The following is a 25,583-nucleotide window of genomic DNA, read 5'->3' as shown; positions in this document are numbered from 1 at the left end:
TCCTTTTGATGCAGCCCAGGATACGGTTGGCTTCCTGGGCTGCGGGCACACACTGAAGCCAGCTCATGTTCATTTTCTCATCAACCAACACCCCCAAGTCCTCCGCAGGGCTGCTCTGAATCTCTTCTCTGCCCAACCTGTAGCTGTGCCTGGGATCGCTCAAACCCACGTGTAGGGCCTTGCACTTGTCATGGTTAAACTCCATAAGGTTGGCACCAGCCCACGTCACAAGCATGTCAAGGTCCCTCTGGATGGCATTCCTTCCCTCCAGCATATCAACTGAACCACACAGCTTGGTGTCATCGGCAAACTTGCTGAGGGCGCACTCAATCCCACTGTCCATGTCAGCGACAAAGATGTTAAACAAGACCGGTCCCAACACTGATCCCTGAGGGACACCACTCGTTACTGGTCTCCAGCCGGACATTGAGCCATTGACCACAACTCTTTGTGTGCGGCCATCCAGCCAGTTCTTTATCCACTGAGTGGTCCACCTATCAAATTGATGTCTGTCCAGTTTAGAGACGTGCAGGACAGTGTCAAATGCTATGCACAAGCCCAGGTAGATGATTTCAACTTCTCTACCCCTGTCCATCAGTTCCGTAGCCCCATCATAGAAGGCCACCAAATTGGTCAGGTGGGATGTCCACTTAGTGAAGCCATGCTGGCTGTCACCAACCACCTTGTTGTTTTTCATGTGCCTTCCAGGAGAATCTGCTCCAAGATTTTGCCAGGCACAGAGGGGAGACTAGGGGTCTCTAGTTCCTTGGGTCATCCATTTTCCCCTTCTTGAAAATGGGGGCTATATTTCCCTTTTTCCAGTTGTCTGGAACTTCACCTGACTGCCATGATTTCTCAAATATGATGGCCAGTGGCTTAGCAATTTCATTCGCCAGCTCCTTCAGGACCCGTGAATGGATTTCATCAGGTCCCACAGACTTGTGCACGTTCAGGTTCTTAAGATGGTCTTGAACCAGATCCTCTCTTACAGTGGGCCTAAGCTCTTCATTCTCACAGTCCCTGCGTCTGCCTTCCAAGACTTGGGTGGTGTGGTCAGAGCATTTGCCAGTAAAGACACTTCTTACAGAACTAGAAGAAGGAAATAACACTCCCTGCCAACAAGGTAAGTTTTGTCACTGATTTCAATGACAGCTGAAGATACTCAGTAGAATTTCTCAATTGATCCCTTTTTAAAAGAATGTGTACTTCCATTTTTATTTTCATACAATGCTGATCACTTTGATAAGTAGAATCTCTTGTTTCTTAAATGAGACTGCTTGATAACCTGATCAGTCCCTATATTTCTCAATAGACTAAATTGTCCCATGATCAGTTAGATATTGTAGATAAGTATACTACACTGACTTTGTCAGTAAAGTGACAGATGACTTTCATATTCACACTGTAGATGCAGTCCCAGGTAATGGCAGTTTTAATCGGAGAAAGAAAAGACTTTATTTCATTTGTATTTATTAATCCTTCTTATCATGTAGCATATTATCCTGTATTATTTTATCAAGAGCAAAAAAATAACTTTTAAAATGTATCTTTAAAGCATAATTAATGCTGTTAGATCAGCTACATAGATAAAATCAGATAGATAGAAGAAAGAATGCCTGTACTGAATAAGCCAGGAGATACTGTTTCACGAAAGCTTTTGCCGGTACTCTGAACGAGATTCAGAATCCTTGAATGAAGAAGACATAAAGCACATGCAGAAACCAACCCTTGATTTACATCAGTGACATCAGTTGACATTGCAACTTGGTTTCAAAGACAAAGACTTTGAAACAGTGATCAAAAAGCTGTAAGTAATCTAAATTCTGTTTGAAAGTAGGCCCAACTATGTAACCCACAGATAGCTTTTGAAAGGTGCTCAGGCCAATTTTAAGAGCCGGATTTTGCCAGAGGCCTTCGTCCTCATCAGTGCTCCAAATTAAAATCTATTAAAGAAAGTAATTACATGTAATTTCATATTAAATTAAAATGCAAAGCTAAATCCAGACAAGTATTAGTTTGACAACACAGGAAGAATACAAATGTATGTACATTATTACATGAACAGGTAGCTGTAAAGATAAATACATGGCATTGTTCATGGAGGGATGAAGAGGACCCTGTAATATAATAGGTGCCAACCTAACTGAAAATATAGGGACTAGTTTCACTACTATAAGTGAATTCTGCTTGGCAACAGGGAAATGCAAGGAGAGGTGTTGTGGTTCTCGGATCAAGAGGAGCTAACCAAGGGAGTATCTGCCAGCTCCACGCCAGCAACAAGTGTTCCTGTGAAGCCCGAGAGCTAATTTTGCCACTTAGGATTTGTTTGCTTTACTTGTTTCCTCTTCCAAAGAAAAGTCTGTGTCAGCAGCCAATGAACAATTGATTCTTCATTAATAGATAATTTTTCGATAAGAGAAGGAGGATTTTTGCCAGATAAAAGTAAAAGCCAAAGCATTTTAAGTGAGGAGCCTCCAAAATGTCTGAATTTATTCACTTATTAAATAAGGTTATTGAAGTGACCAGCATCATTCCATATTTTCTCATTTTTCTGTGGAACTGAGAATTCCTTAGGAACAGATCATTTTATTCTCAGAAACATGTAGCAGACTACAGTCTGATATGATGTAATTTTCAAGGGCCAGTCTTCTGAGTTCAGTGAACGTTGACGTTGCTTCTGTTGCCCTGGAAATTACATAGTTTTAGCAGCCACATTCATTAGGCTTTTCACATCTGGTTATAGATTGTTAAAATCGTACCGATGGTGTAACAGTAACCCTAACTGGAAAGCAGTTAAAGTTTCTTCTCTGTAACTTTGCCAATTTTGCATATGATTTTCCTACTTTCTTTAGGTTTTTGGCTAGTCTTGACACATGATGGAGTGATTCAAGGGAACTAAATCAGTTCCCTTGGGGGACAACTTGTCAAAGTATTAAGTCCCTAGAAATAGGAAACTGCTTAGAAGATAGCCTGTGTCTCGAACCCAAAGATGTTAAAGCTAGCTTCTATTTTGCCAAAGAACAGTAGGTGCATTTCCATCACATAGTTTTTTCATTGGAATAAGTAACCTAGATCTTACTTTTTATTACAAATATGAATGCACTCAGCAAAAATCCTATGCCATTTACTGTAATGGGACCATAATTTTGCCTTTCTATGGGACTATCATTTGTATTCCTCATTAGAAGTGATTTTATAATGACTTCCTTAACAAGACAACCCATCAAGGAACTGATGACAACTGCATCTAGTAACATACTTAACAGATCCAGTTTGACGACTATTACACATTAGTGCATGTCATCAAAGCAGGGTGTAACGTAATATTAAATTAATGTAGCAAACACATTTGACAGTGGACCACAGTTGCTTGAGAATATGATAGGTGATAACTTAGGAGCAGAAGAATTTGCTTCGGAGTAATATTGTCTATGACTAGAATGAGAAAACACCTACTGCTTATGACGGTAGTTCGATCACTAGATTGAACAGATCTGGTTAGCAAACAGATTCATGCTTGAATCTGCTAGTGATACTTAGAGCAGTGTTTTCATGAAGGACTTCCCCAAGATTTCATTTCATTTGGTTCATAAACAGGAGTATGATAGTAGGTATCACTAAAGGAGACCTCATTCAAGTTGGCATCTTCCAGTGCACGTGTTGCCTGTTGATCAGGTCAAGTTTTACACAATTTTCCTGTGTTGCTATTCATTTTGAAATAAAAGATCCAATTGCTATTGTATGTTTCTATGACTGGAATGGAAGTGTGATGGATGAAAGTTGTTATCCTGTAGAAGAGTAAATAGGGATAACTATGGTCTTAATTCCAGTGAATGATTAACTATACATAGAGTATTATTAATAGTCAGGAAAAAGTTGCAGTTTTTCTGGACCCTGGAAATATTTTTTATTTGATACATTTTATCACAAGAAAATTCATTTTCCTGCAGTCTTAGAAACTCTTTCATAAGAAATGCTGGGAATTATTGTGCATCTTACATATGTACTACTTGCATTTAAATATTGCCAAGCATTAATGATATGCTCTGAAATCATATCTGTGTGATCTCTACCAACTTTAAATGCCTGTTGTTTGGGTTTTTTTTAAGAGTGAAAAGATAAGCAAGTGGAAATGAGGTATTTCAAATTTACACCTACCCTTCAGGTTCAGTTACAGGAAGTTTTGGATCAGTGTGGCTGTTGATTACTTTGCAGACACAAGTGAACCTTTCAGGGAATGGAGGACATCCTGAAGTCTACAAAAAAGGTGGAGTGGTTGTAGTGTGAAAAGGCATGCTGGAGTTGGTCAACAGGAGTTAGTCCACATCCAAGTAGCTTTGTTCATAGGGCAGAAGAAAGCAGACTTTATTGGCAGAGATGCATCTTCTATCAGCAACATATATTCCTGATGTGTTTTAAAGAACTCACCTTACCAAACAGCATAAGTTCATGATCTTAAGGACACCTGCCAGAGTGAGTTTAATCTGTGTATAGGATTTTGCTTGTGTGGTTATGTCAGAAATTTGATGTCTCTTGACTCTTCTTTATCTTTTATTTTAGCAGATAAAATCTTATTGTATAAACCTGACTCAATTTCACTGTTGTGAATTACCTTGTCTTGGAGTTAACTATTAGTGTACAGTAATGCAGTATAGACTATTCCTGAAGTAGCCCTTTAAACTTTGTTTATAAAGTTCATTTCATGCTTTGCTTTCAGTAGAGAGAAAAGACCGAAGTATCTGTAACAGCCATCTTTTTTTAAAGACTAACAACTTTTACCACCAGAGTGATTTTGGATATTATTTTTTGTAATTCTTTTAAAATTCATTATATAAAATTAAGTGTACTGACAAAATTACCTTCTTCTTGAGGTAACAGCTGATGGTTTTGAACATACGAGCAAAACCATCATCATTTGGAAGCAAAGCCAATTTTCACTCTAAACCATTTTCACTCTCTCAGCAGAATTAATAAAATACTCAAACCTCTTTCTGTTGCAACAGTGAAAAAATGTGGTGGGAGTAACATGCAAGATGAAACCAGGTGTCGCATGTACAGGATGCTAACTTGGTAGCAAACATTTTGTATTTTCCTGGCTATCAGTTGTGAGCTGGCGTATCTCTACAGTCAGAGTGGTGTAACAACTTGGCTGGACATTTTGGGAGAGAAAGAGTAGCTGGAAGTGTGGTTACTGTTGACCCAAAGGTAAACAACAACATCTGCTAATGCTGAACAACCCGTTCGAGTTACATAAGCTGTAGTGGAAATTAGTCTCACAAATACAGCTTCAATTGCTCAGCTTTTAGCCAGAATAATGTATTTTCATGGGTAACCATGGAAGGTAACCATGCAGAGCTCTGTCCCATTTCACGCGGGCCTTTCTGGTATTCTGCTTATTTGTCTTGACTATCTCTCTGCTACATATCTGTGGTACAGATGGATCCTGACTAATTTCTTTTAGTGCTGGGAGTAGGGTGGGAATATGTCATGCTCACTCATCAGTGACCTACAGAGTACGCTGGCATTTAAGTGTATGTGTAACTTATAAAGTATATTAATATTCCCATCGACTCCTTAAAATTACTTTGATGGTTCATAACTGTACCCAGAATCTTTCGTAATTGTCTCATACATATTAAGTGTATATTCAGCATCTTCAAAGATCAGGTCTTGCACTTTCAATCAGTCCAAGCATGTAGTGCCAAATCAGTGTATCCTATTTCTGTTGAATTCTCTGTGTACTGCATAACTATGGTATATTGTGGTAATATGTATATCCTGGGTTCAGCTGTAGTACATATATTAATATATAATTTACAGCCTTGTAAGCCAACATTAAAATATCTGCAAATTCAATATTATTAAGGGAGACATAACTGCAGTGTCAGAAGTGTCGGCACAGAACGACTAAATTATCTCTTGGAGACACTCAGGAGCTGGATCCTCCTACTATGTGACTAGATAAAAGCTTGGTCTGTGACTGAAATGTAGTTCATAGGACAATGAACATCTGGAGGTCATGTACGCCAAGCTTCATCTCCTTGGGATTTTTAACTGTGAAGATTTTTTCCCTTTACCTAATTGGAATTTCCCATGTTGCATATTGTGTCTGTTATTTGCAGGCCTTCTGCTGTGTACCTCTGAGAAGTCTGGCTTCATCTTTCCTACACCCTCCCTTTACAGTTCAGCACGGTAATTTTTCCTCTGGCTTCTCTTTTTAAGGCTGACCTAACCCAGCTCACTCAGCTCCTCCTATTACTTTATGTGCCCCAACCCCTTTATCACCTTGGTGGTCCTTGGCTGGATCTGCTCCCTATATCAATGTACTTTTTGTATGGGGGAGTCCGGATTGAATACAGTTCTCTAGTTGCAGACTCACAACTGCAAAACAGAAAGGAAGAAACATCTCCCTTGATGTGCTGGCAACACTCTTGCTAATACACCTCTCGCTTATCACAACTCCATGATGGGACTCAATGTATATGCTACAGATGTCTCAAATGTCTTCAAACAGACATGCAAAATAATCATTTTTCCCTTATTCTTACAGCAAAATACAAAATTAGTGCCATAACACTCTATAGTACAGATTTTCTTACATTATTAACAACTCAAACAAAAGCCAAGCATTAGTATTCATATAGCCTCACTAAAATGCTATAAAAGTATCCAGACAAGGAGATTCTAGTGGATGAATCCTGTGAACTTAAACAATAACATGTTCATATAAAATCTTGCAGTTCATCACTGCACTTGCAGAGAATGCTTTTGAAAAGCTGAAGCAGTAAAGGAGCTGATAATATCCTAGGTTTATGCAATGCTTCTTTTCTTTATTATCATTTCTTTGCAAGCTTCTCAAACATGCTCAAACAGGTGATGTATATTTTCCCTGTCAGCTCTCCTCCCTAACTAAATAATTTACTTTCTAATGTAATAAATGCCGGGCGTATGCTTCCCAGGATGGATGCTTGAATCTAACATTCCATCAGGCAAGCTTTGATTATAGGGGTTTTTTAATTATGGATCTACAAGGCAGACCTGGCACAATACTTTCATGAAACTAGTGTATTAGTTATCTTCAGGTATATCTCAAAAAAGACAGTCTAAAAATGTACTGAATTTGTATTTCCTTTATGTTCAACAGACCAGGATTTACTAGTTCTCATTTCAAGATGAAACTGAGGTTGGGTGAGTATTTCCAAATGTGGGTGCTAAATATATTAGGGCATGTATATGACATAACACAAAAGGACTAATTTTCTGGAGTGTTTAGTGTATGAAACTACTGTTTAGGTTAAAGAGATTTGAAAGTAAGGAACCTGCAGTAAAAGCTCTGCATGACCAACATTTTTTTAATTCAGACCATTTCTATGTGAATTCGTGTGTTTGAAAATATTGGCCCTGGACGTCAGGACATACTATTTCAAACAAATAAATGTGTCTCCATCATCAGTGATAAATTCTAGAGTGTGTTAAAAATGACTGCCATTGATGAAAACAGGACAGGTTTTACTCTGACTTAAATCCTATGTTTTGCATTAAAATCTGAAGTTACTGTACTGTGCTATGGTAACTATTTTTAAAATTACCGTGAACTGCTAGGTGTACAAGAAATTTACTCAGTTGCTGTTTAAGAACTACTACAGAATAATAGAAACTCTAGTGTATGTATGTTCCTTAAAAATACCACATAATGCATGTATTACACTTTACTTGTACAGACAGGTTTTACTGAATATTTAGCAATTCCTGTAACACACGAGCCTAAAGTGTATCATCCTGTCATCAAACTAAAATAGATCTGACATTTTTCTGGCCTGGAGGGGCAATTGTTGCAATTGCTGTTCATTATAATTTAAATTGCATATAGTACCACCAGTGGAAAGAGGAGAGGCTTCTTTGCCTTACCTTTTATCTTTGGAAGATCTGTAGTTATAAATTGAAGCAGGTTTTCTCAAATGACTAAGCATTTTTAATGAAAGTTCTACTGTGTCTCTACTGTTTTTTAATTTTGGAAGGAAGATGCATATATTAGTATTTTTCAGGATATTTCTTGCCTCTAAGCTATAAAAGCATCTCTAAGACATTCTGTGACAAACTAGTCTTTCCTTTGAAGTGATGTTTACTAAAAAAATAAGGAGGGTTTTTTGGCAGAGGAGAATTTAAAATAGGTGTTGTTTCTTTCTTCTTAGGAGGGAAGAAAGGAGGGATAAAATGTTTACATTTATTTGAATTCATGACCATTTAAATTTTAACTGATTCTTCTTCCAGTTTGAAAGACTTCTGTTTCAAGACAGTCTTTCCTACACAGATATTTCCAAAGAACTCTAAAGTATGAGTCATGACTCCCCTTGTTCTTTCCCATTTTAAAAATATAAACAGATCATTTTTGGACTTTTGGTTTGAAATACATGTGTGAGAGGTGGAAAAAAACCTCGGGCCGTCAACCATCTGGTCTGCTTAATTGCCTTTGCGGAGCACACCAGTTCCACAAATACTGGTGAATATAAAAGGCACATGGTAAAATAGACAATATCACAAAATACGATTATATCATACAGTAAAAATTACTGTATACAGAGATGGGAAGAGGAGCACATACTCAGTTTTTAGTATCATCTTCAGCAATGGAACCCTGTTCCTGAATTTTGGTATAGAAAATATTATGGCAGATGAGCTGAACATATATTTATAGCCTGAAATTCTAGGACTGATTGTCATGCTAAATAAAAACACAACCACTATATATACTGTTAGAACCAGAACAAAGAGAATGATGGGCAGGGCCACATGTTCCAGGTTTTTTCTTAACTGGCATAATGTAATAAATGAATGATGGAGAGCTGCATGAACCTCTTCAGAAACCTGAAGTTCTTTCTGTATTTAGCATACTGAAAAATCTAGTCTTTCTTCCTGTTGTAGTGCAGAAATGTTGTTTCATGTATTTTGTAAGAGTAATTTGCAGTGTAGAACCGAGACTGAAGCCTGCATGAAGTGCAGAGCACTAGACTTTGTGCACCAATTAGACAAGTCCACAGACTTAAGACAATTCTCCACAGACTTAAGACAATCCTATTCCTAAGCCATTATCTGAGTGTACCTGAGTGTGAGGCTGCTCAGGCAGGCTACATTAGCCAAGCCAAAAATGCAGAGGACAAAAATGGGTGCTTGTGGGCATTGGTCTTGGTACAGGCATTGGTGTCTCCTTACAGGACTGTTTATGCATTCTGAAGTGGAGAACCTTGGGTAAAAATCAGCAGAGGTACTGAGAGCTGCACCCAGGACTAGCATTTTTCCTCTTCCCCACACCCAAAGGCATACTTTATTGCAGTGGTATGACCAGCTCCTTCTGGTCCTGTGAATTTTGTATCCTTAGCTTCACGGCTGCACAACTTCAGTGGAAGACCTGAAGACCTCCAGACTGAAGCTAAGGCACTCTGGAAAAAAGGCTTTGAATCAAACCAATAATGACAGTTGACTTCCCAATTGCTTAGTATGGTCTCTAACACTCAGACTCTTAGAAAAGGCAGCACAGTTTTTTTTCTGTCATGTTTGAACCAAAACAATGAAGTCTGATCTACTGTCTGATTTCAGTATAAGGTTAGGTATGAACTAAATTCAGAAAATGGCTAATATCCCTCTAGGGACTCAGGCACAGGAGAGAGTAGCTCATGAATCCAAGTGAAAAGATGGTTAGCTCTACACAGAAGTTAAACCTACAGTCTACAATTCTGCTAACAAATTCCAGTGTGGGAATATTCAAGTAGCCTTGAATACTGTAGACTGTATTGTTAAACTAAGGCACCAGTATTTCAGCTGGTCTCACCTGAAGTTCTTAAGTCCTTTTGTGGATCTGTGCCTATATTCACAGACATGGTTACTGGCAAGAACAGGTTTTCACAGTGGTGTCTTGGCACTCAAAGCCCTCTGATTTTTATAGCTACACAGTTTGCTTTAAATCAGCATTTAACTTTGGTAATTCACAGCCATGGTGCTTATAAAATATTATTCCGATCTCTCCCCCTCCTCTTCCTTTCCCTCTGAAATTGATAAATAGTCTATCATGTTCTTTATTCTGTCATCTGTCATAGACCACAAAATAATCTCAAAACAACAACAGATTTGATATCTGTAAATCTCAAATACTTTCTTTGTCTAGTTAGAAAATTGTTTTGTATACAAGAAACAATCTAACACTGAGGTAAACTGTATGAAGAAATCATAACACTGTTTTAGTATGTTGCAAATGCTCCTTTAGAATAACCTTCACTGACTCATGGAAGATCTTTTGTGGATGACTGGTTCTTCATAAAACTTTGGTAACTAGGTCCCAGCTGGAACAAAAGCAGCACTCTGCTCTTCCTCCTGATGCTGCAGTACATCAAACAAAACCCCTAGATGCTCCCCATTACAGGTTCAGTATCTGTCTGGTGGTGGTCAAGGTTACAAAATTGTGGGAACCAACCTTGTAGAGCAGAGTCAGTGTGAAAAAGAGTATGTTAAGACAAGAAGAATACATAAGTAAGAATGTTTGCTAGTGCATAATTGTCTTAGATTTCACAGCTTAATTCCTATTTGAATTCTTGCATTGTAAGTGGGTGATTTTCTTCATCTGGTACAGTTACAGATCTTCCCTTAAAGGCTTTTTTCTGTGGCAGCTGCATACTGAGTCTCTGTCATCAGGCTGAGGTACAAGTTCCATTCCATCCCGTATTTCAGGTTTGCTGGCTTGGCGTTTGGCATATTTCTGAAATATGTAAACAACATTTAAGGATGCTATAAGCTCCAACGTATAATTCATGAAACAGAATTTTCCTCCTCCCTTCCACTCACAAGCTTGCCTTTATCCAGGCTCCTTATGTCATTGTTTACAACCTGTGTACAAGGTGTCTTTATAACACACCTACTAATAGGCTACATTACCTCTGAAACCCTCCTTTAATGTCTTCTCCTGTCCTATTATTAATGGTAATTTCAATATTGCCATTATTTGTGCCTCTAACCACTTTACACAGATAATGCTATCATTTTTGTACACTAAACAGTTCCAAACTTTGTGCCAACCTGTGGCTGCTGAGGCTGAGATCTAACCCAGCACAGGAAAACAGGAAAAATAAATTAGTACTTTCAGAGAACAGAAATTTCTTTCACCAGAGATTTGCATCTCCCTGGGAAGCAATGACTGTTCGGCCTGCTTCACCCCTTACCACCCTACTAGTTGTACTTCTGGAACTTCTTTTTCATATATTCACTGTTTTGTAATACAGCACAGTAACTCATGAGTTACGCATGAAGGGAAAAAGGAAGAAAGCTCTGTACAGATTATCCCCTATGCCTATTAGAAACCACATATCAAGTGACACTGAAACCAGGTCTGGACTGTGGGGATGGGGCAAAAGAACATAGCATCTGATTCTGTAAATCAACTATTATGTCAGTTAATGAAGTAAGTTTTATGAAAGTTCTTCAAACTGAACTGTGAATAATATGAACCATGCCTGCTGCTGATTGAATATGAAGTTTGTAGCACCAGTAGCAGTTGGGGAAAATAATAAAAACGATCTACTGTACTAACCTCGAGCACTTTGTAATAGTAGCAGTAAAGCCTGTGAGGCTGAAGTAATTCTCTTGCCATTAATTGTCCTTCTTTAGCAATTCCTCTCGCTTCTTCATCATTTTCCTGCAAAAATTGAGATGAAGTGAATGAATAATAGAGCAATCAGCGAGTTACTCAGAGCCTGGCTGGCATTAGAAGTTTTATTAAAGAAGCTATTCAAATCTGCAACTTTATGTGCAATTACTGGTAGACTGTAAAGGCACATTTCAAACTGCAGATTTTTAAAAAATACCAGATTGCTTTTATGGTCACAACCGCTCCCTTGGGGCTATCAGTAACAGCTTTCATACAACAGGTAATTGTACCATTTGGAAAACTAAGTTGATTACTGCTGTACTGCTCTGTCCAAGCCACAAGCCTCTTCAAAATCAGGTCCAACATCTCCCAGACATACTTAGTTTTACAGAAGACAAAGCCACAGCACTTGTCCTCTCATACACAATCCAATTTGATGTCTTCCTTTAAAAAAATAACTCCACTTGAATTCATGTAATTACTCCCAAGTTTTTTAGGTCTCTGTATGAAAGCTTTTGGTATTCTCATCTGATTCTTTATGATGAACAACAGTACTCTCAGAATATAAACTTCTCCTATGTTTTTTAACTCGATAGCGAAACTTCAAGCACAAATGGAGTTTTCAATCTCACAATGATATTGGTTTGTTTGGTTACACAATGGTCTCATTCTGAGCATGTTACAGAGCAGCAATTTTTGGTACATTCAAACCAAACATGCAGTGACTTCTGTTCTAGTCAAGACCTAAAAAAGATAATAGAATTATTTATATGGTATCTAGGATTCTGGGTGTTTCTTTGAAGATTAGCTGCATTAGTCAGTATACCAAGACTCTGACTCACTAAACATTTCTGCATATACCTAAAATGAATTCTTAAGCATTTCCCTCAATAGAGGTGGTTACTTGAATAACGCCTTCCCAGCTTATATTAACAGCAAAATGTACTTCCTTTATCCCAGGATCTCAATATCAAGTTCATGCATATGAAAAAGAGAATATTAAGATAAATAGTTTACATATTTGTTTATCACTTTGAACTTGAATTAGTAATGGAACTTACCTTAGCCCATTTTATTTTCTCCAGCAAGTCCTCTAAGTTTCTCTTGATAGGAACATAATGTTTCCAAGGTTTCAATCCAATATAAAAGTGTTCATAGTACTGGGAATCTTGCTTCAATACTAGGCAGTCACCCAGCAAGAGGTATGGAAACCTGTAAGCTGCTACAGTCCCATCTACATTCACTTGGTATTTGTACTACAATATGAAGATAGAAGAAAAAAAGATGAAAGGATGTGAATCAGAACAGGAACATTGACTGTATAAAAGCTCATTTTCAGAGGCAAGGCTTAATTGGGTTTATTAATTCTCATCTTCAAACCTGTTTTAATGTTAATCAGGTGTAGTTTCAAGGTGTTCTGGATAACATAGTTGAAAAAAAAAGATTTGTTTTCAACCCAAGACTGACAGTCAAGAATGTTTGTGTCACATGAACTGCCTCATGGGTATTCTATTAAAGCTGGGAATGAAATAAAACTAATCTATACTTAAATTAAAAAAGATTAAATTTATTCTGATTTAAAATTATGCACTTAAGTAGAATAATCTGAAACATATATAAAATAATCTGAAACATTACAGTAAAAATAACCATGAATGTACTGCTCTGGCAGTAAATGTTCTTGGCTGTTACAGCATTTGATATATTAATCTCTTGAACAGAACTTCAGTTGTCATATATTATAATGGCTTTTTGTGTCCCTTTTACTTTTTTTACCACAGCTGCAGTGGAATTTGTGTGTTACAGTGCAACAAAAACACCCATCTGTTTTTCTGACTTGCTACTACAAGGACTCTGACATCCATAACATACTTGCAACGAACACAAATTGTGCATTGCTCTCCTATATACCCCAAAGAAAAGAAACCCTGATGGTGAGAAATCAAATTTCTCAATCTATTGAATAAATATCCCAGGAATCCTCTTTAGGGAACTCCAGGAAAAAAGTATAGTGGCTTTTTCTAGAAGTGTGTCACACCATGACTTTGATTACAGGTGGTCTATTTACTGCAGGTGAACCAGTGCTCCCAGTGTAGCATAATTGTTTTGTTTACTGAATGGAATTCACAGAAGTAAGCCTTGTCTTCTCATCTGGTAAGAACCTGAAGCAAACTTAATCCAAGACTAATCTGTTTGTTACCTTAAAGAAGTCAAAGAAGCCCATCAGCGGCACCTTCCCCAGCTCTTTTTCTTTTTCTCTGAAGAAGAAATATCCTGTTATTCCAGCATCTAGTAGTTCTGGATTTTCCTTGGATAACTTGACAAGATTGAGACGTTCTTCTCGGCTGTCTCGACCTCTGAATAAAGCTTGCTCTGTTTTGTTTTCCCAGGATGGGCCTACGAGCAATGAGTGGTAAGTTAAAAGCAAACAGTAATGAGATGTTCGTTGTACGTTTAGTGCAAACAAGGAACATGCTATGAAGGTGGCATTATGCTCAGACACATGGTAAAACAGGCATGATTTCTTGCAGTGAATCCATAATCCCTTATTAATCATGGGCTTACACTCCCAGTTCTGGCTTGAATTTTGGGATGAGAAACTGAACCACTTACTTAGAAAAATCAGAGAATTGCTTTTCCACTCAACAATTTTATATTTAAATAACTTGAAATATCTTGCAAGCTACAAAATGGATTATAATAAAATTATGTAAGTACAATACTAATAATTAAAGTAATTGTCCATCCACAAAGCCTGCCACAATAACCAAAATTTCTTTAGTAAAATTTACTTCTGTCACTTAGCAATTTAGTTAGGTCTTTGAGGAATCACTTAATGATGACTTAAAAAGGAAAAAAAGGCTATATGGTGTCCTTAAAATACTTAGCAAGAGCCTGGAAGACTTCATCTCTGCTTACTGCCTGCTTTTAAAAATATGAAATATGTCCTTCCTCATCTTCTGCTGGAAATTTCCTTAAAGGACCTACTAAAGTGGAGTATGCTCTTACCATCTTCTAACTGGAAAAGCAGCTGTATTAAATCAGTAAACACAGTGCTTCAAACAGGTAATTGAACTAAATGACTTAAAAGCTAATAAAGAAAAGAGAAACTGTGAACTGATGAAATAAAAAGAAGTATCTCCTCACTCAAGTTTTACTCCTTAAGTATTGTTCATGCCATTTATCTGAGCCCTAAGTATTCATTAATTTCCTGATTGGGAGGAAGACACCTGTCAGTAAAACTGACTCTTCCTTCAAAGAAAAACAATTTAGAAGATCCCACTTTGAGGTGGGTTTATTTTATATACAGAGAGTATTTTCTTATTTGAAAGAGGCTGCAGCATAGTACTGGTTTATTTCTTTTGGGATTCAAATTCATTTTTATGTAAACAGGACACTGGGCCACATCACTTTAGGAAAAGGATTACTATTTGATTAGAAGGAACATATTCAAGACCTTCACTGAGGAGAAAGGCCTTTTAATTGTATTTACTTTTCTTCTGACAGGTCACAGTAGCTATCTTCTGGATACCTTTAAGTTAAAACTCACAATTATTGTACACTGGACTTAAATTGTGGCTCTAAATCCATATTAAACACCTGCTTAGTAGTAGTGTTAAAAGTGTTTACACTCTGTAAAGACTGACCTACTTGTAGTAAGAGACCTCCTAAGGCACTTGTGAACTAAAGACTTTAAAACATTATTTGAATGCAACTTGCTGCTTTGATAGTTTACAAATCCTTTCTTTAACTCCATGATCTCTCATTTACCTGTATTTCCTTGAATAGAAAGGAGATCATTTGTGACTCCACGTAGGGTTTCAAGAGTCGAGTGGGTTACATCATATGTTGGAAGGACTATATCTCTTGAATCCAAAGAGCCACACCATGAAATGACAGGTATAGGACCAGGTGTATCATTAGCTTTCCGATACTCAACTGGCCAATCTCCAACATTAAGATAGAACTCCACATCAGGAAGGTGAACCTAAATGTATACCCAAGAAAGGATAATAACAAAGACAGAAGTTGTTTGTTATATACTTTCCTTGGATCTCTTATGTCATGCAGAGTCAATAAACCTCCTAGTTAGTTAACAGATTTAGCTGAGTTTAAGGGATGAATTTCAAGTTTCTCCCTGCAAGTATGAAACAAACACTCACAGAGACCACCAAAAGCCTTGCAGAGTTGGGCCTTAGCCCCTGCAGCTTTCCTAGCAATTTCATTACTGTCCAGTTCAATTCCCTAATGTTATATCCCTGAGATACACTGTCATCTTGATGAAAAAAACTGAAGTCAAATCTTACTTCAGGGATTATAGATCTGAATATACAACAACAAATGCAGTATTGCCGTATTAGAACATGACTCAATAGCCCTACATGATCAAAACTGATACCTTTCTTGACAGTGACAGGAGCATTTCATCGGAGAACATTTTGAAGTCTGTATACTTCCCTAAGGAGCGACGGTAGATGCGATTATTGAGAATAGTGTAATGAACAATAGCACCTCTTGTTTGACTGAACTTTGTTGGGATTTCCTTAAGCATTCGCTGAAGGTCAATGGTGGGGAAAGAAGTGAAGTCCTTTGTAATCTGAGGTTCTTGGGATGGGCAAGACATATCATTCTGCCAGATCTCAGGGTCCTCTTCAGGACAGTCACAATATTCATGATAAACTGGTCCTGCAGAAAACAAAGCACTGAGAGTCTGTATTTGTGATTCTATATCAATCATAATTCCCCAAACACACAGTCATATGAATGTAGACACTATAGTGGCTTGACATTTTTTATTCCAAATTTCCTATAGTTTTCCAGGGAAATCATGCTGTAACATTTCTGGGGTTTTGCAGTGTAACTGAAAAAACAGCAACATTCTTCTCTTTTCAGAAATCAAAATGCTAGATTTTTTGTTCTCAGGGTAAAATTAATCTGCAAAATGAAGCTCTACTACTGTGCTACCTGCCAAGCATGTAGGATATTGTAATACAGAATTGTTCTAACTGTATATAACTACCAAAGCTCAGGTATTAAAGAGTTTCATTGTTAGCCTAGTTCAGAACTGTGATACAACAGTCTTCACTTGTGGCATAACATGTTTTCTTTTATGTATAATCAGCTATTCTTTCTGTCCTTTTTAAGCAGAGGTGTGAGCAAGAGCCCCATAGAGCATGAGAAAAAGCCCTTATTTCATAGACTTCTAATCAAAACAGGTTCTGTCCTGTGTCATAGTTTCATGGCTGCTGGCAAAGGTGCATCAGCAAAAAGAAAACATCCTACTACCTTGAGGACTCAGGACAGTTTCATTTCAGTTTGAAGAGGTTTCTAAGTTTATATTTAGGAAATGTTATTAAAAAGGAAAAACAAAACCATGCCCAGATTCTCTTTAGAGTGGTGAACTGACACAAGTCTTTCCAGAGAAGTAACTTTATGTTATTTTTTTCTTTGCTAAACAGCTGTCCATTTGAGAGCAAGAGAAGGCAGGTAAAGAAGCAGATCTGGAATAAGAGAATAATTTGCTCTGGTTTCCCTCCTTTTAAATATTTTTTTCATTCCATTGAATTAAACTGGGCTAATGAAAAGGAAGTTAAAGATTGTCTGGTTAAAGAAATACTGTCTTTGTTGTTATGAAGGATCACACTTTTTAGAAATCACAGACATTTGAAATATAAAATGCTGGGGACAACACAAACTCCTTGCTTTTGCAGGTAGTATTTTCTGCCTTAGATAAAAATAACACAACATTTAAGTGAATACTTGCTTGGAAACTGTAAAAATACAAGCATCGCTCTCTTATTCCCTACCAAATCTGAAGAGATCCATTCCCTTATGCAAGAGCGAAGAGGAGATGTCCAGACACTTCACCTTAATGTCAGGGGCCATGATCTACATACTTACGCATCTAGGTCCTGCAAGCTGGCAATGTACAGAGATTGTCGCTGCTTACATCTCTGTATAAGAACATTTCTGAAGAGACCACATGAACAAGGTCAAATAAACCTCTAATTTTCCACCTCTTCCTTTAGCAGTAAGTTAATCCATAGCATTTCTGTGGCTGCCACTATATAGTAAATAAAAAATATACCCTTACCTTTTAAAATATAAGGAGATTGTGCTACATGCTGATCACCATAAAGTATCTCAATTTTTAACCCTTTTCTGACACTCCCATACATCCGATACCGCATAAGAAATGTGCCATCGTTTCTATCCAAAGGCCGAGGAGTGTAAATTCTGGTGACTTCTTTTGGAGAAAGTGCTTTAATTACCACTTTAAACTCTGTTCTTCCTGAAAAGAGTAAAATAAAACCAGACAAAAGCCCTTTAAGCTGATGGAATCACATATACAAAATAAAGGTGAGAGCAAACTCTACTGGATTAAGTCCATGGAATTTTGTTTAATTTTGCACTAGAAATTTTTTGATTATACCAAGTTGGTAAAATAAATTTCCAGCAATGGAAGATCATCCTACCAAATTTTCTTGATCATCATATACCTAATAAATGGAAAACCTGTAGATGGAGATAAAAAGTTAAATAATGATTACAAGATAGAAGGAAATGCTAATAGTATTTTGAAGCAGATTAGGTTTAATACTAAGTTTTCAAGTTAGTGCTCTCTGGAGTAAGAAAGTTAGGAAACCAAGTTAAAATAACAGGAGAAAAGAATACTTGCCAGCTTGTGGAAAGGCAGTTGCAGCATGCGGGAGTCAGATACAAATTGTTCACCTTTGGGCTGCAGCTGACTGTCTTGCAAATTTAAAGTCCCAGCTACTGAAAAGCAGGGATAAGAGAATGATAGTAGATAAAGATGTTCCCTGGACATCTGTCTGACCTGTGCTTGAAGATCACCAACATTTGATCATTAATGCAGTGTGACATTTTAATGGGGCATGGAACACCTTGCAGACAACATGAATATGCATAAATATAAATCTGTTACGCTCCCTTATTTTGGTCACAAATGGTCAGCATGAACTTTATTCTTCAAAAAAAGAGGGGAAAAGTTATTCACCAAATACTATAGTCTAAGCCTTGCAAACCAAACAAATGAATGCATGTTACAACAAAGCAGTACACACAAAGAAATGAAACTGAAAAAATCCAGAAAAAATCAAGATATTAAAATTCCAATGTGTCCCAACAGCACTAAATGACTGAGATGTTACAGTTAATTCAAGACTGTCACAGCTTGGGATCTCTACAGCTTGGATCTGTGTCAGTAGAACTGACTCAGATTGGCTCATCTGCATCCTAAAACGGTTCTTTTTCCAAAATGTGATTCTATAGTACAGAGAAGATGTTTTAAAACTTCAGTCTGATAACATAAGAATTATAGGCATCAAAGTAGTTTCTGGGAATCAATTAATTCTAGTTCCACATTTGCTTTCTCTTCCTTGAATTAGTGTGAATTCTGCAGCCAGTTTCAAAACTGTTTATGAGTCAGATACCCAGAACTATTCAGAGAGTAGTCAAGTTCTTTCTAAATATATCCTCTAGCTCTTCTTCAATCTGTGCAAGATTGTGTTGTACCATGCAACCTGGTAATAGAAACATAATGGAGAAACAAAGAATAACAAGAATCACAGAATTGTTGCACCTTGAAGTGACCTCAAGATCATCTAGTCCAAACCTCTTGCTCAGGACAGCCTGCCCAGGACTGTGTCCTGTTAAATTTAGCATACCTCCACAAACGGACACGCCATAATCTGGGTAATCTGCTCCAGTGTCTGACTGCCTTCACAGTAAAAGAATTCTTGTGTTCAAAATGAATTTCAAGTGACTTCTTCCTGTCTTCAGGAACCTCTCCTGTTTGCTGTGATCTTACAGAGATGATCACAAGTGGCCTCACAATGATGTCAGCCACCTCCCTGAGCACTCCTGGGTGCATGCCATCAGGCACCACACAACTTGGGCATGCCCAGATATTTAAGGGTTCCTCAACCAGTTCCTTCTCCACCAAGGGTAATCTTCTTTGTGCCAGACTTTCCCTCTGGTTTCAGGGGCCTGGGATTCCTGAAGGCTGGTCTTACCAGTAAAGGCTAAGGCAAAGAAGGCAGATTTATTTAACTATCCCAGCAAGGATATTCTGAGATGTATTTAGTTTATAATGGAAAGAAGTGCCCTAACAAATACTACTAACTGCAGCTCCTACTGACAGTTTACAAATAGAATTTTAAACATTTCAAATGAAATTTACAGCCCATGTCTGTATGAGTACATTAAACAGTGCACATGTGATGGAATATGATCAACTGTACCATTATATTGTTAAAGGATCCTTGGCTCCTAAATAATTCCTGGCATGTCTCAGCAGTTAGCATGGGCCAAGCCAGCAGCTCTTTTTGGCAGCATGCATGCACTGCCTCGGAGTGGAGCCTAAAGAATGTCATGGTGTGAATGGAGACCACTCCTTGCAGATGGCATCAGGAGCCGGAAACATTCTGAAGACACTGAACTTATACTAACATGAACCTACTGAGGTCAAAGGTAGGTTCTCAGTACCCGCCTCCTATCAAGCTCATCTTGGAGAATTTAAACTAGCACAAGAATCCAGCTGAGCTTCACACCTTTTTACCTTTAGCAGCCTTTTGTTTGAACCCAAGGCTCTCCCCATGTGGCTGAAATCAGCCCACACTTCACCGGCAGGATGCAGTTGCATTCTTCAGTACATGTCATTAGTACTGACTTGGTGCTGCAATCCAGCACAGCAGCTGGAGAAAGTCCAGGCCTGAAATAAGTGGGGTTTTGTCTGACTGAATACGTAAGCTCTATGACAGATGCCTACTGTTTAACTGCACAAGCAGCAGGAGCCTGCTAGCTGTAAGAGAGGAAGAGCCCATGCAAACTCAGTAGGTATCCTCGCAGTGTCATCTATACCAATATTAAACACAGAGCAAAATAATGAGCTCTACCTTATTACATACATTAGGAACACAGGATTGACACTGCAAGTCTATCTCATAATGAAATCCTCAATGCAAAAGTGGGTTTTATTCTAAATTACAACTACTAATACAGTGTGTGGAATTAACTTCCAGCAGAGAACAGCTGACTGGCAGCATGCTGCCGGACTGTGAGAACAAACCCCAATTCCCACCTTCGGGAGAAGTGTCGGGACGATTTGTGCTTGTGCTGAGTAAACAAGAGGAAAATTGCCCCTTGTTAACGAAGCAGCAGTAGGATAACGGAGCTCAGAGTGCCGTGCTGAGACACGACACTGTAAGCAACCCGTGTGTGTTCACCACTACAGCAGATAATTACATCAGAACTTCTGAGCAGGGTTCTGCGATTTCTTTACCAAGAGCACTGGTTTATTCAAGCTTGCTGCTGTAAATCACGCACTTTCGAGCCTATAGGCAAGACGCGGAGCTCTACGGAAGGAGGCACTGAGCTGCACCAAGAGAAAGGAGGGATTCGACCATGTGCTCCGCTCATCCGTCCGCCACCGGACCAGCGTGTACCGGGGATGCGGAACCGGGCGGATGCTGAGAGGGGCTGGAGGAGAGTGGGGCAGCCAGCGCTCGGGACCAGGGAGGGAAGGAAGAGGAAGAGGGAAAGAGAAACGAGAAAAAGGGAAGGGGTGTGCTGCTCCCACCGGCTCCTCCGAGGACACCGGGGGCACCAGGGCCGGGGTGTCTATCCCGCCCGCCCGCAGCCCACTCACGGTACCTGGCGGGGAGCGGGAGAAGTTGCGTCCGGCCGCGCTGACCGCCTGGATGTAGAAGTACCGCACGGGCAGGGTGAGCCCCGCCGCCAGCCCTGGGCCCCACGCCAGGCTCCGCTCGGCGCTAACAGGGTCCGGTGCCTCCGCCGGCCGCAGGAGCGGCACCGCGGCGCCCAGCAGCAGCGGCAGCAGCAGCCCGCGCCTCCCCATCGCCACTCCGGGCCACGCACACAGAGCGGGCGGCCCGGGCCTCCTCCGGACGTGCGCGTCCCAGCTCCCCGCAGGCAGTCGCCGGCTGCTCCCCGCCCCGCGGGCCCGCCGAGGCCGGGTGTGCCGGAGGGAGGCGCGGGAAAGGCCGGGTTGGCCCCGAGCAGCTCAAGCGGCGCTGCCTCCCCTCTCCTTCTCCTCTTCCGCCTGCCCGGGGGGGGGGGGGAGTTCGGGGAACGAGGGCCTCCCCCTGCAGAGCCCGTGTGCGCCAGCTGCAGGGGCTGTGCCCCGCTGCGGAGTGTGTGAGGGGAGCAGCGGGGCTTCGTGCGGCGGAACAACGAGCGCCTCGGCCGGCGGCCTTTCCCCTGGCTGGGTCATAGTCGCAGCATCAACCAGGTTGGTAAAGACCTTTAAAGATCATCGAGTCCAGCCGTTACCCAAGGAGTGCCAAGGCCACCACTAACTCATGTCACTGAGGGCCTCATCTAAACGGTTTGTGAACACTTCCAGGGACGGTGATTCCACCACTGCCCTGGGCAGCCTGTTCCAACGCCTGAGCACCCTTTGGGGAAGGAATTTGTACTAATACCCAGTCTAAACCTCCGCCGGTGCAGTTTGAGGCCATTTCCTCCTCTCCTATCACTTGTTAACTTGGGAGAAGAGACCAGACACCTCCTCACTCCATCCTCCTTTCAGGTAGCTGTCGAGAGCGATAAGGTCTCCCCTGAGCCTTCTCTTCCCCAGACTAAACAACACCAGTGCCCTCAGCCATCCACCATCAGACTTGTGCTCCAGACCCTCCACCAGCTCCATTGCCCTTCTCTGGACCCACTCTAGCATCTCAATGTCTTTCTTGTCATGAGGGGCCTGGAACTGAACACAGGATTCGAGGTGCGGCCTCATCAGTGCTGAGTACATGGGGATGATCGCTGCCCTGGCCCTGTTGGACACACTATTTCTGGTACAGGCCAGGATGCTGTTGGCTTTCACCTGGGCACAAGCTGGCTCATGTGCAGTGGCTGTCAATCACAGGTCCTTCTCCTCCGGGCAGCTTTCCAGCCACTCTTCCCCAAGGCTGGCAGGCTTCAGGTCCTCAGACTGCACTTGCGGATGCAGAGAAAGCCCAGTACTGCTGGTGTGAGAGCGGGGAGTGAGTCCCTGAGCACAGGTCTGTGGGAAGGCTGCACTGAGCCCAGTGCATTCACGTCCAAGGAGCTCTGCCTTCCCTGGCCTGTGGGTGCTGTGTAGGCCAGCATGAGGAGCAGCTGATCTGTGTGTGTTCTCCTCTTAAACAGCACATTACCTGTGGTGTAAGACACAATATAGCCCGCAGCTGAACTGCTGCTCTGGAATTTGAAGAAGAAAAAAACATACAGTCATGGAATCATAGAATGTTTTGGAAGGGACCTGAAAGTTCACCAAGTTCCAAACCCCCTGCCATGGGCAGGGACACCTTCCACTAGACCAGGTTGCCCAAAGCCATGTCCAACCTGGTCTTGAACACTGCATTGTTCATGATGGAGCATTTACTACTTCTTTGAGCAACCTGTGCCAGTGTCTCAGCACTCTCATAGTAAAGAAGGACAGAGCAGACCCTGTTGGGATGTACAGGCACATTCCCTGCTGCTGGGCTCAGCTGCTGTTGTGGGGAGGAGGCCAAGCTCAGAGCTCTCAGGGTGAGAAGCTGCCAGTGGCTCTCACCAGGTGGTAATGCCAGGTGACAAGGAAAGAGGCGTCATAATATTATTCTCTAGAAAATGTAATGGATTTAAAGTACCGAAGCAATGGGTTTAAAGTGATGGAATACAAGTGAATGGGGGAAACCTCCCATGAGTCATCTCCTAAGGTTGTTGTATCATTTTTCCAGAAGTGTTTGCTCTACTAGGAAGTATTCCAGGGTGTTAGTAGATGGGGGGTTCCAAGGCTGTAGGAGAATTAAATCAAGCTTCCGTGTAAGGCTGGATTTTCACATGCAAAACAATGATAGCACAAATGAATGCTGCATGGTTTTGAATAACATGAACTTCAAGTCTCTGTACATACAGACCGTGAAAAACAGGTTCCTTGAAAGTGGAATTATCAAGTCTGGTTTCCTCATTGCTTTTGTCTTTAGTCTCCTAAACTCCCTCACTTCAAATAACCACAGATCTCCACTGACATACCATGTGTGATACTCCCAACAGGCAAGAGAAAACACATATGGAGTTACGGATGTATCATAGTTTATGCCCATTCTGGAACTAAGTATTATGCAGCTGCTCACTCACTCCCCACCTCCTGGTGGGATGGGAGGTGAGAATTGGGAAAAAAAAAAACAGGTTAAGAATAATTTTATAATTGGATTAAAGCAAAAAATATAATTATTATAGAATCATAGAATCACTGAATGGTTTGGGATGGAAAGGACCTTAAGATCATCAAGTTCCAACCCCCCTGCCATGGGCAGGGACACCTCACCTAAACCATGTCACCCAAGGCTTCATCCAACCTGCCCTTGAACACCGCCAGGGATGGAGCATTCACAACCTCCCTGGGCAACCCATTCCAGTGCCTCACCACCCTAACAGGAAAGAATTTCCTCCTTATATCCAGTCTAAACTTCCCCTGTTTAAGTTTTAACCCATTACCACTTGTCCTATCACTACAGTCCCTAATGAAGAGTCCCTCCCCAGCATCCCTATAGGCCCCCTTCAGATACTGGAAGGCTGCTATGAGGTCTCCACGCAGCCTTCTCTTCTCCAGCCTGAACAGCCCCAACTTTCTCAGCCTGTCTTCATACGGGAGGTGCTTCAGTCCCCTGATCATCCTCGTGGCCCTTCTCTGGACTTGTTCCAACAGTTCCATGTCCTTTTTATGTTGAGGACACCAGAACTGCACACAATACTCCAAGTGAGGTCTCACAAGAGCAGAGTAGAGGGGCAGGATCACCTCCTTTGACCTGCTGGTCACGCTCCTTTTGATGCAGCCCAGGATACAGTTGGCTTTCTGGGCTGCGAGCACACACTGAAGCCAGCTCATGTTCATTTTCCCATTGACCAACACCCCCAAGTCCTTCTCTGCAGGGCTGCTCTGAATCTCTTCTCTGCCCAACCTGTAGCTGTACCTGGGGTTGCTCCCATCCAGGTGTAGAGCCTTGCATTATTATTATGATTTATTCTTTATTTAGATTATTAATTAAATAGGGAAAGGAATAAAACCCAATAAACCCATGTGATGCACAATACAGTTGCTCACCACCTGTCAACCGATACCCAGCCTGACCCAAGCAGTGATCTGGGCCTTCCGGGTAACTCCCCCTAGTTTATATACTGGGCTTGACGTGCTCTGATATGGAATACCCCTTTGGGTAGTTTGGGTCAGATGTCCTGTTTCTGCTCTCTCCTGGCTTCTTGTGCCCCTCGTCACTGGCAGAGCATGAGACTGAAGTCTTTGATCAGGCTGCTCCTTGGGGAATGGGGTGAGGAGCATAGAACCGGCTGGCAGCAGGGCTTCACCAGGGCCCTCCCTACATGTGGCAGACAGCCTGTGGGGCAGCTGAGAGGCCACATCACCCAGCAGGCTTGTGGGGACAGGACAGGGCTGAGGTCAGGCAGCGACATCAATCTGCAGATCAGGATCAGGCCTGTGAGGGGAACTGCGGTCAGACCCAGCTCTGGGGTGGCTGCAGGGCCCTGGGGACATAAGCCTGCACATGGGGCTGAGCTTGGCAGGGGCCAAGGCTGGTCAGACAAGGCTGTAGGGAGATCATAGAATCATGGAGTGGTTTGCAAGAAACGTTAAAGCTCATTTAGTTCCAACCCCCCTGCCATGGGCAGGGACACCTTCCACTAGAACAGAGTTCTCAAAGCCCCGTCCAGGCTGGCCTTGAACACTGCTAGGGATGGGGCAGCCACAGCTTCTCTGTGCAACTTGTGCCAGTGCCTCACCACCCTCACAGGGAAGAATTTCTTACTAATATCTGATCTAAATCTCCCCTCTGTCAGTTTAAAGCCATTCCCCCTTGTCCTGTCACTGCATGCCCTTGTAAAAAGTCCCTCTCCAGATTTGCTGTAGGTCCCCTTTAGGTACTGGAAG

At 41.0% G+C, this 25,583-nt stretch overlaps 1 protein-coding gene and 1 long non-coding RNA gene across 4 annotated transcripts; one reads left to right on the top strand and one right to left on the bottom strand.

Annotated features, from left to right (window-relative positions):
• Positions 1-10,121: 10,121 nt before the first annotated feature.
• Positions 10,122-21,512, bottom strand: POGLUT3 (protein O-glucosyltransferase 3). 3 transcript variants are annotated; one of them, XM_057399713.1, is made up of 9 exons: positions 21,308-21,326; positions 18,308-18,409; positions 17,727-17,920; positions 16,032-16,318; positions 15,404-15,620; positions 13,833-14,029; positions 12,694-12,888; positions 11,576-11,680; positions 10,122-10,747 (listed from the first exon to the last, which is right to left on the bottom strand). In XM_057399713.1, the coding sequence occupies exons 3-9, from the start codon at positions 17,821-17,823 to the stop codon at positions 10,622-10,624; spliced, it is 1,224 nt and encodes a 407-aa protein (XP_057255696.1). In that variant the 5' UTR covers positions 17,824-17,920; positions 18,308-18,409; positions 21,308-21,326; the 3' UTR covers positions 10,122-10,621. The 3 variants fall into 3 exon arrangements, with proteins under 3 accessions (XP_057255696.1, XP_057255699.1, XP_057255695.1); XM_057399716.1 differs by having other exon boundaries at positions 18,308-18,406; positions 21,308-21,322; XM_057399712.1 differs by lacking the exon at positions 18,308-18,409 and having other exon boundaries at positions 17,727-17,924; positions 21,308-21,512.
• On the top strand, positions 13,913-16,892 carry LOC130594060 (uncharacterized). The gene is made up of 3 exons (XR_008970968.1): positions 13,913-14,045; positions 15,422-15,532; positions 16,781-16,892. It is a non-coding gene; the product is annotated as an uncharacterized LOC130594060 (long non-coding RNA).
• Positions 21,513-25,583: the final 4,071 nt, after the last annotated feature.

The sequence above is a fragment of the Pezoporus wallicus genome, unplaced genomic scaffold, assembly GCF_028554395.1.
Source record: "Pezoporus wallicus isolate ANWC-B61680 ecotype Strahan unplaced genomic scaffold, APGP_CSIRO_Pwel_v1 scaffold_6446, whole genome shotgun sequence".
Lineage (NCBI taxonomy): Eukaryota > Metazoa > Chordata > Aves > Psittaciformes > Psittacidae > Pezoporus > Pezoporus wallicus.
This window is presented reverse-complemented; position numbering and strand designations above follow the sequence as displayed.

What these genes read in the sequence shown, in the direction of transcription:
- POGLUT3 (XM_057399712.1), bottom strand. Translation starts at nt 21,512, where the DNA reads ATGGGGAGGCGCGGGCTGCTGCTGCCGCTGCTGCTGGGCGCCGCGGTG. An exon ending in TCCTGTCACTGTCAAGAAAG is followed by an intron (nt 15,621 to 16,031) that starts GTATCAGTTTTG and finishes GTATACATTTAG; the next exon opens with GTTCACCTTCCTGATGTGGA. An exon ending in GCTTCTTTGACTTCTTTAAG is followed by an intron (nt 12,889 to 13,832) that starts GTAACAAACAGA and finishes TTCATATTGTAG; the next exon opens with TACAAATACCAAGTGAATGT.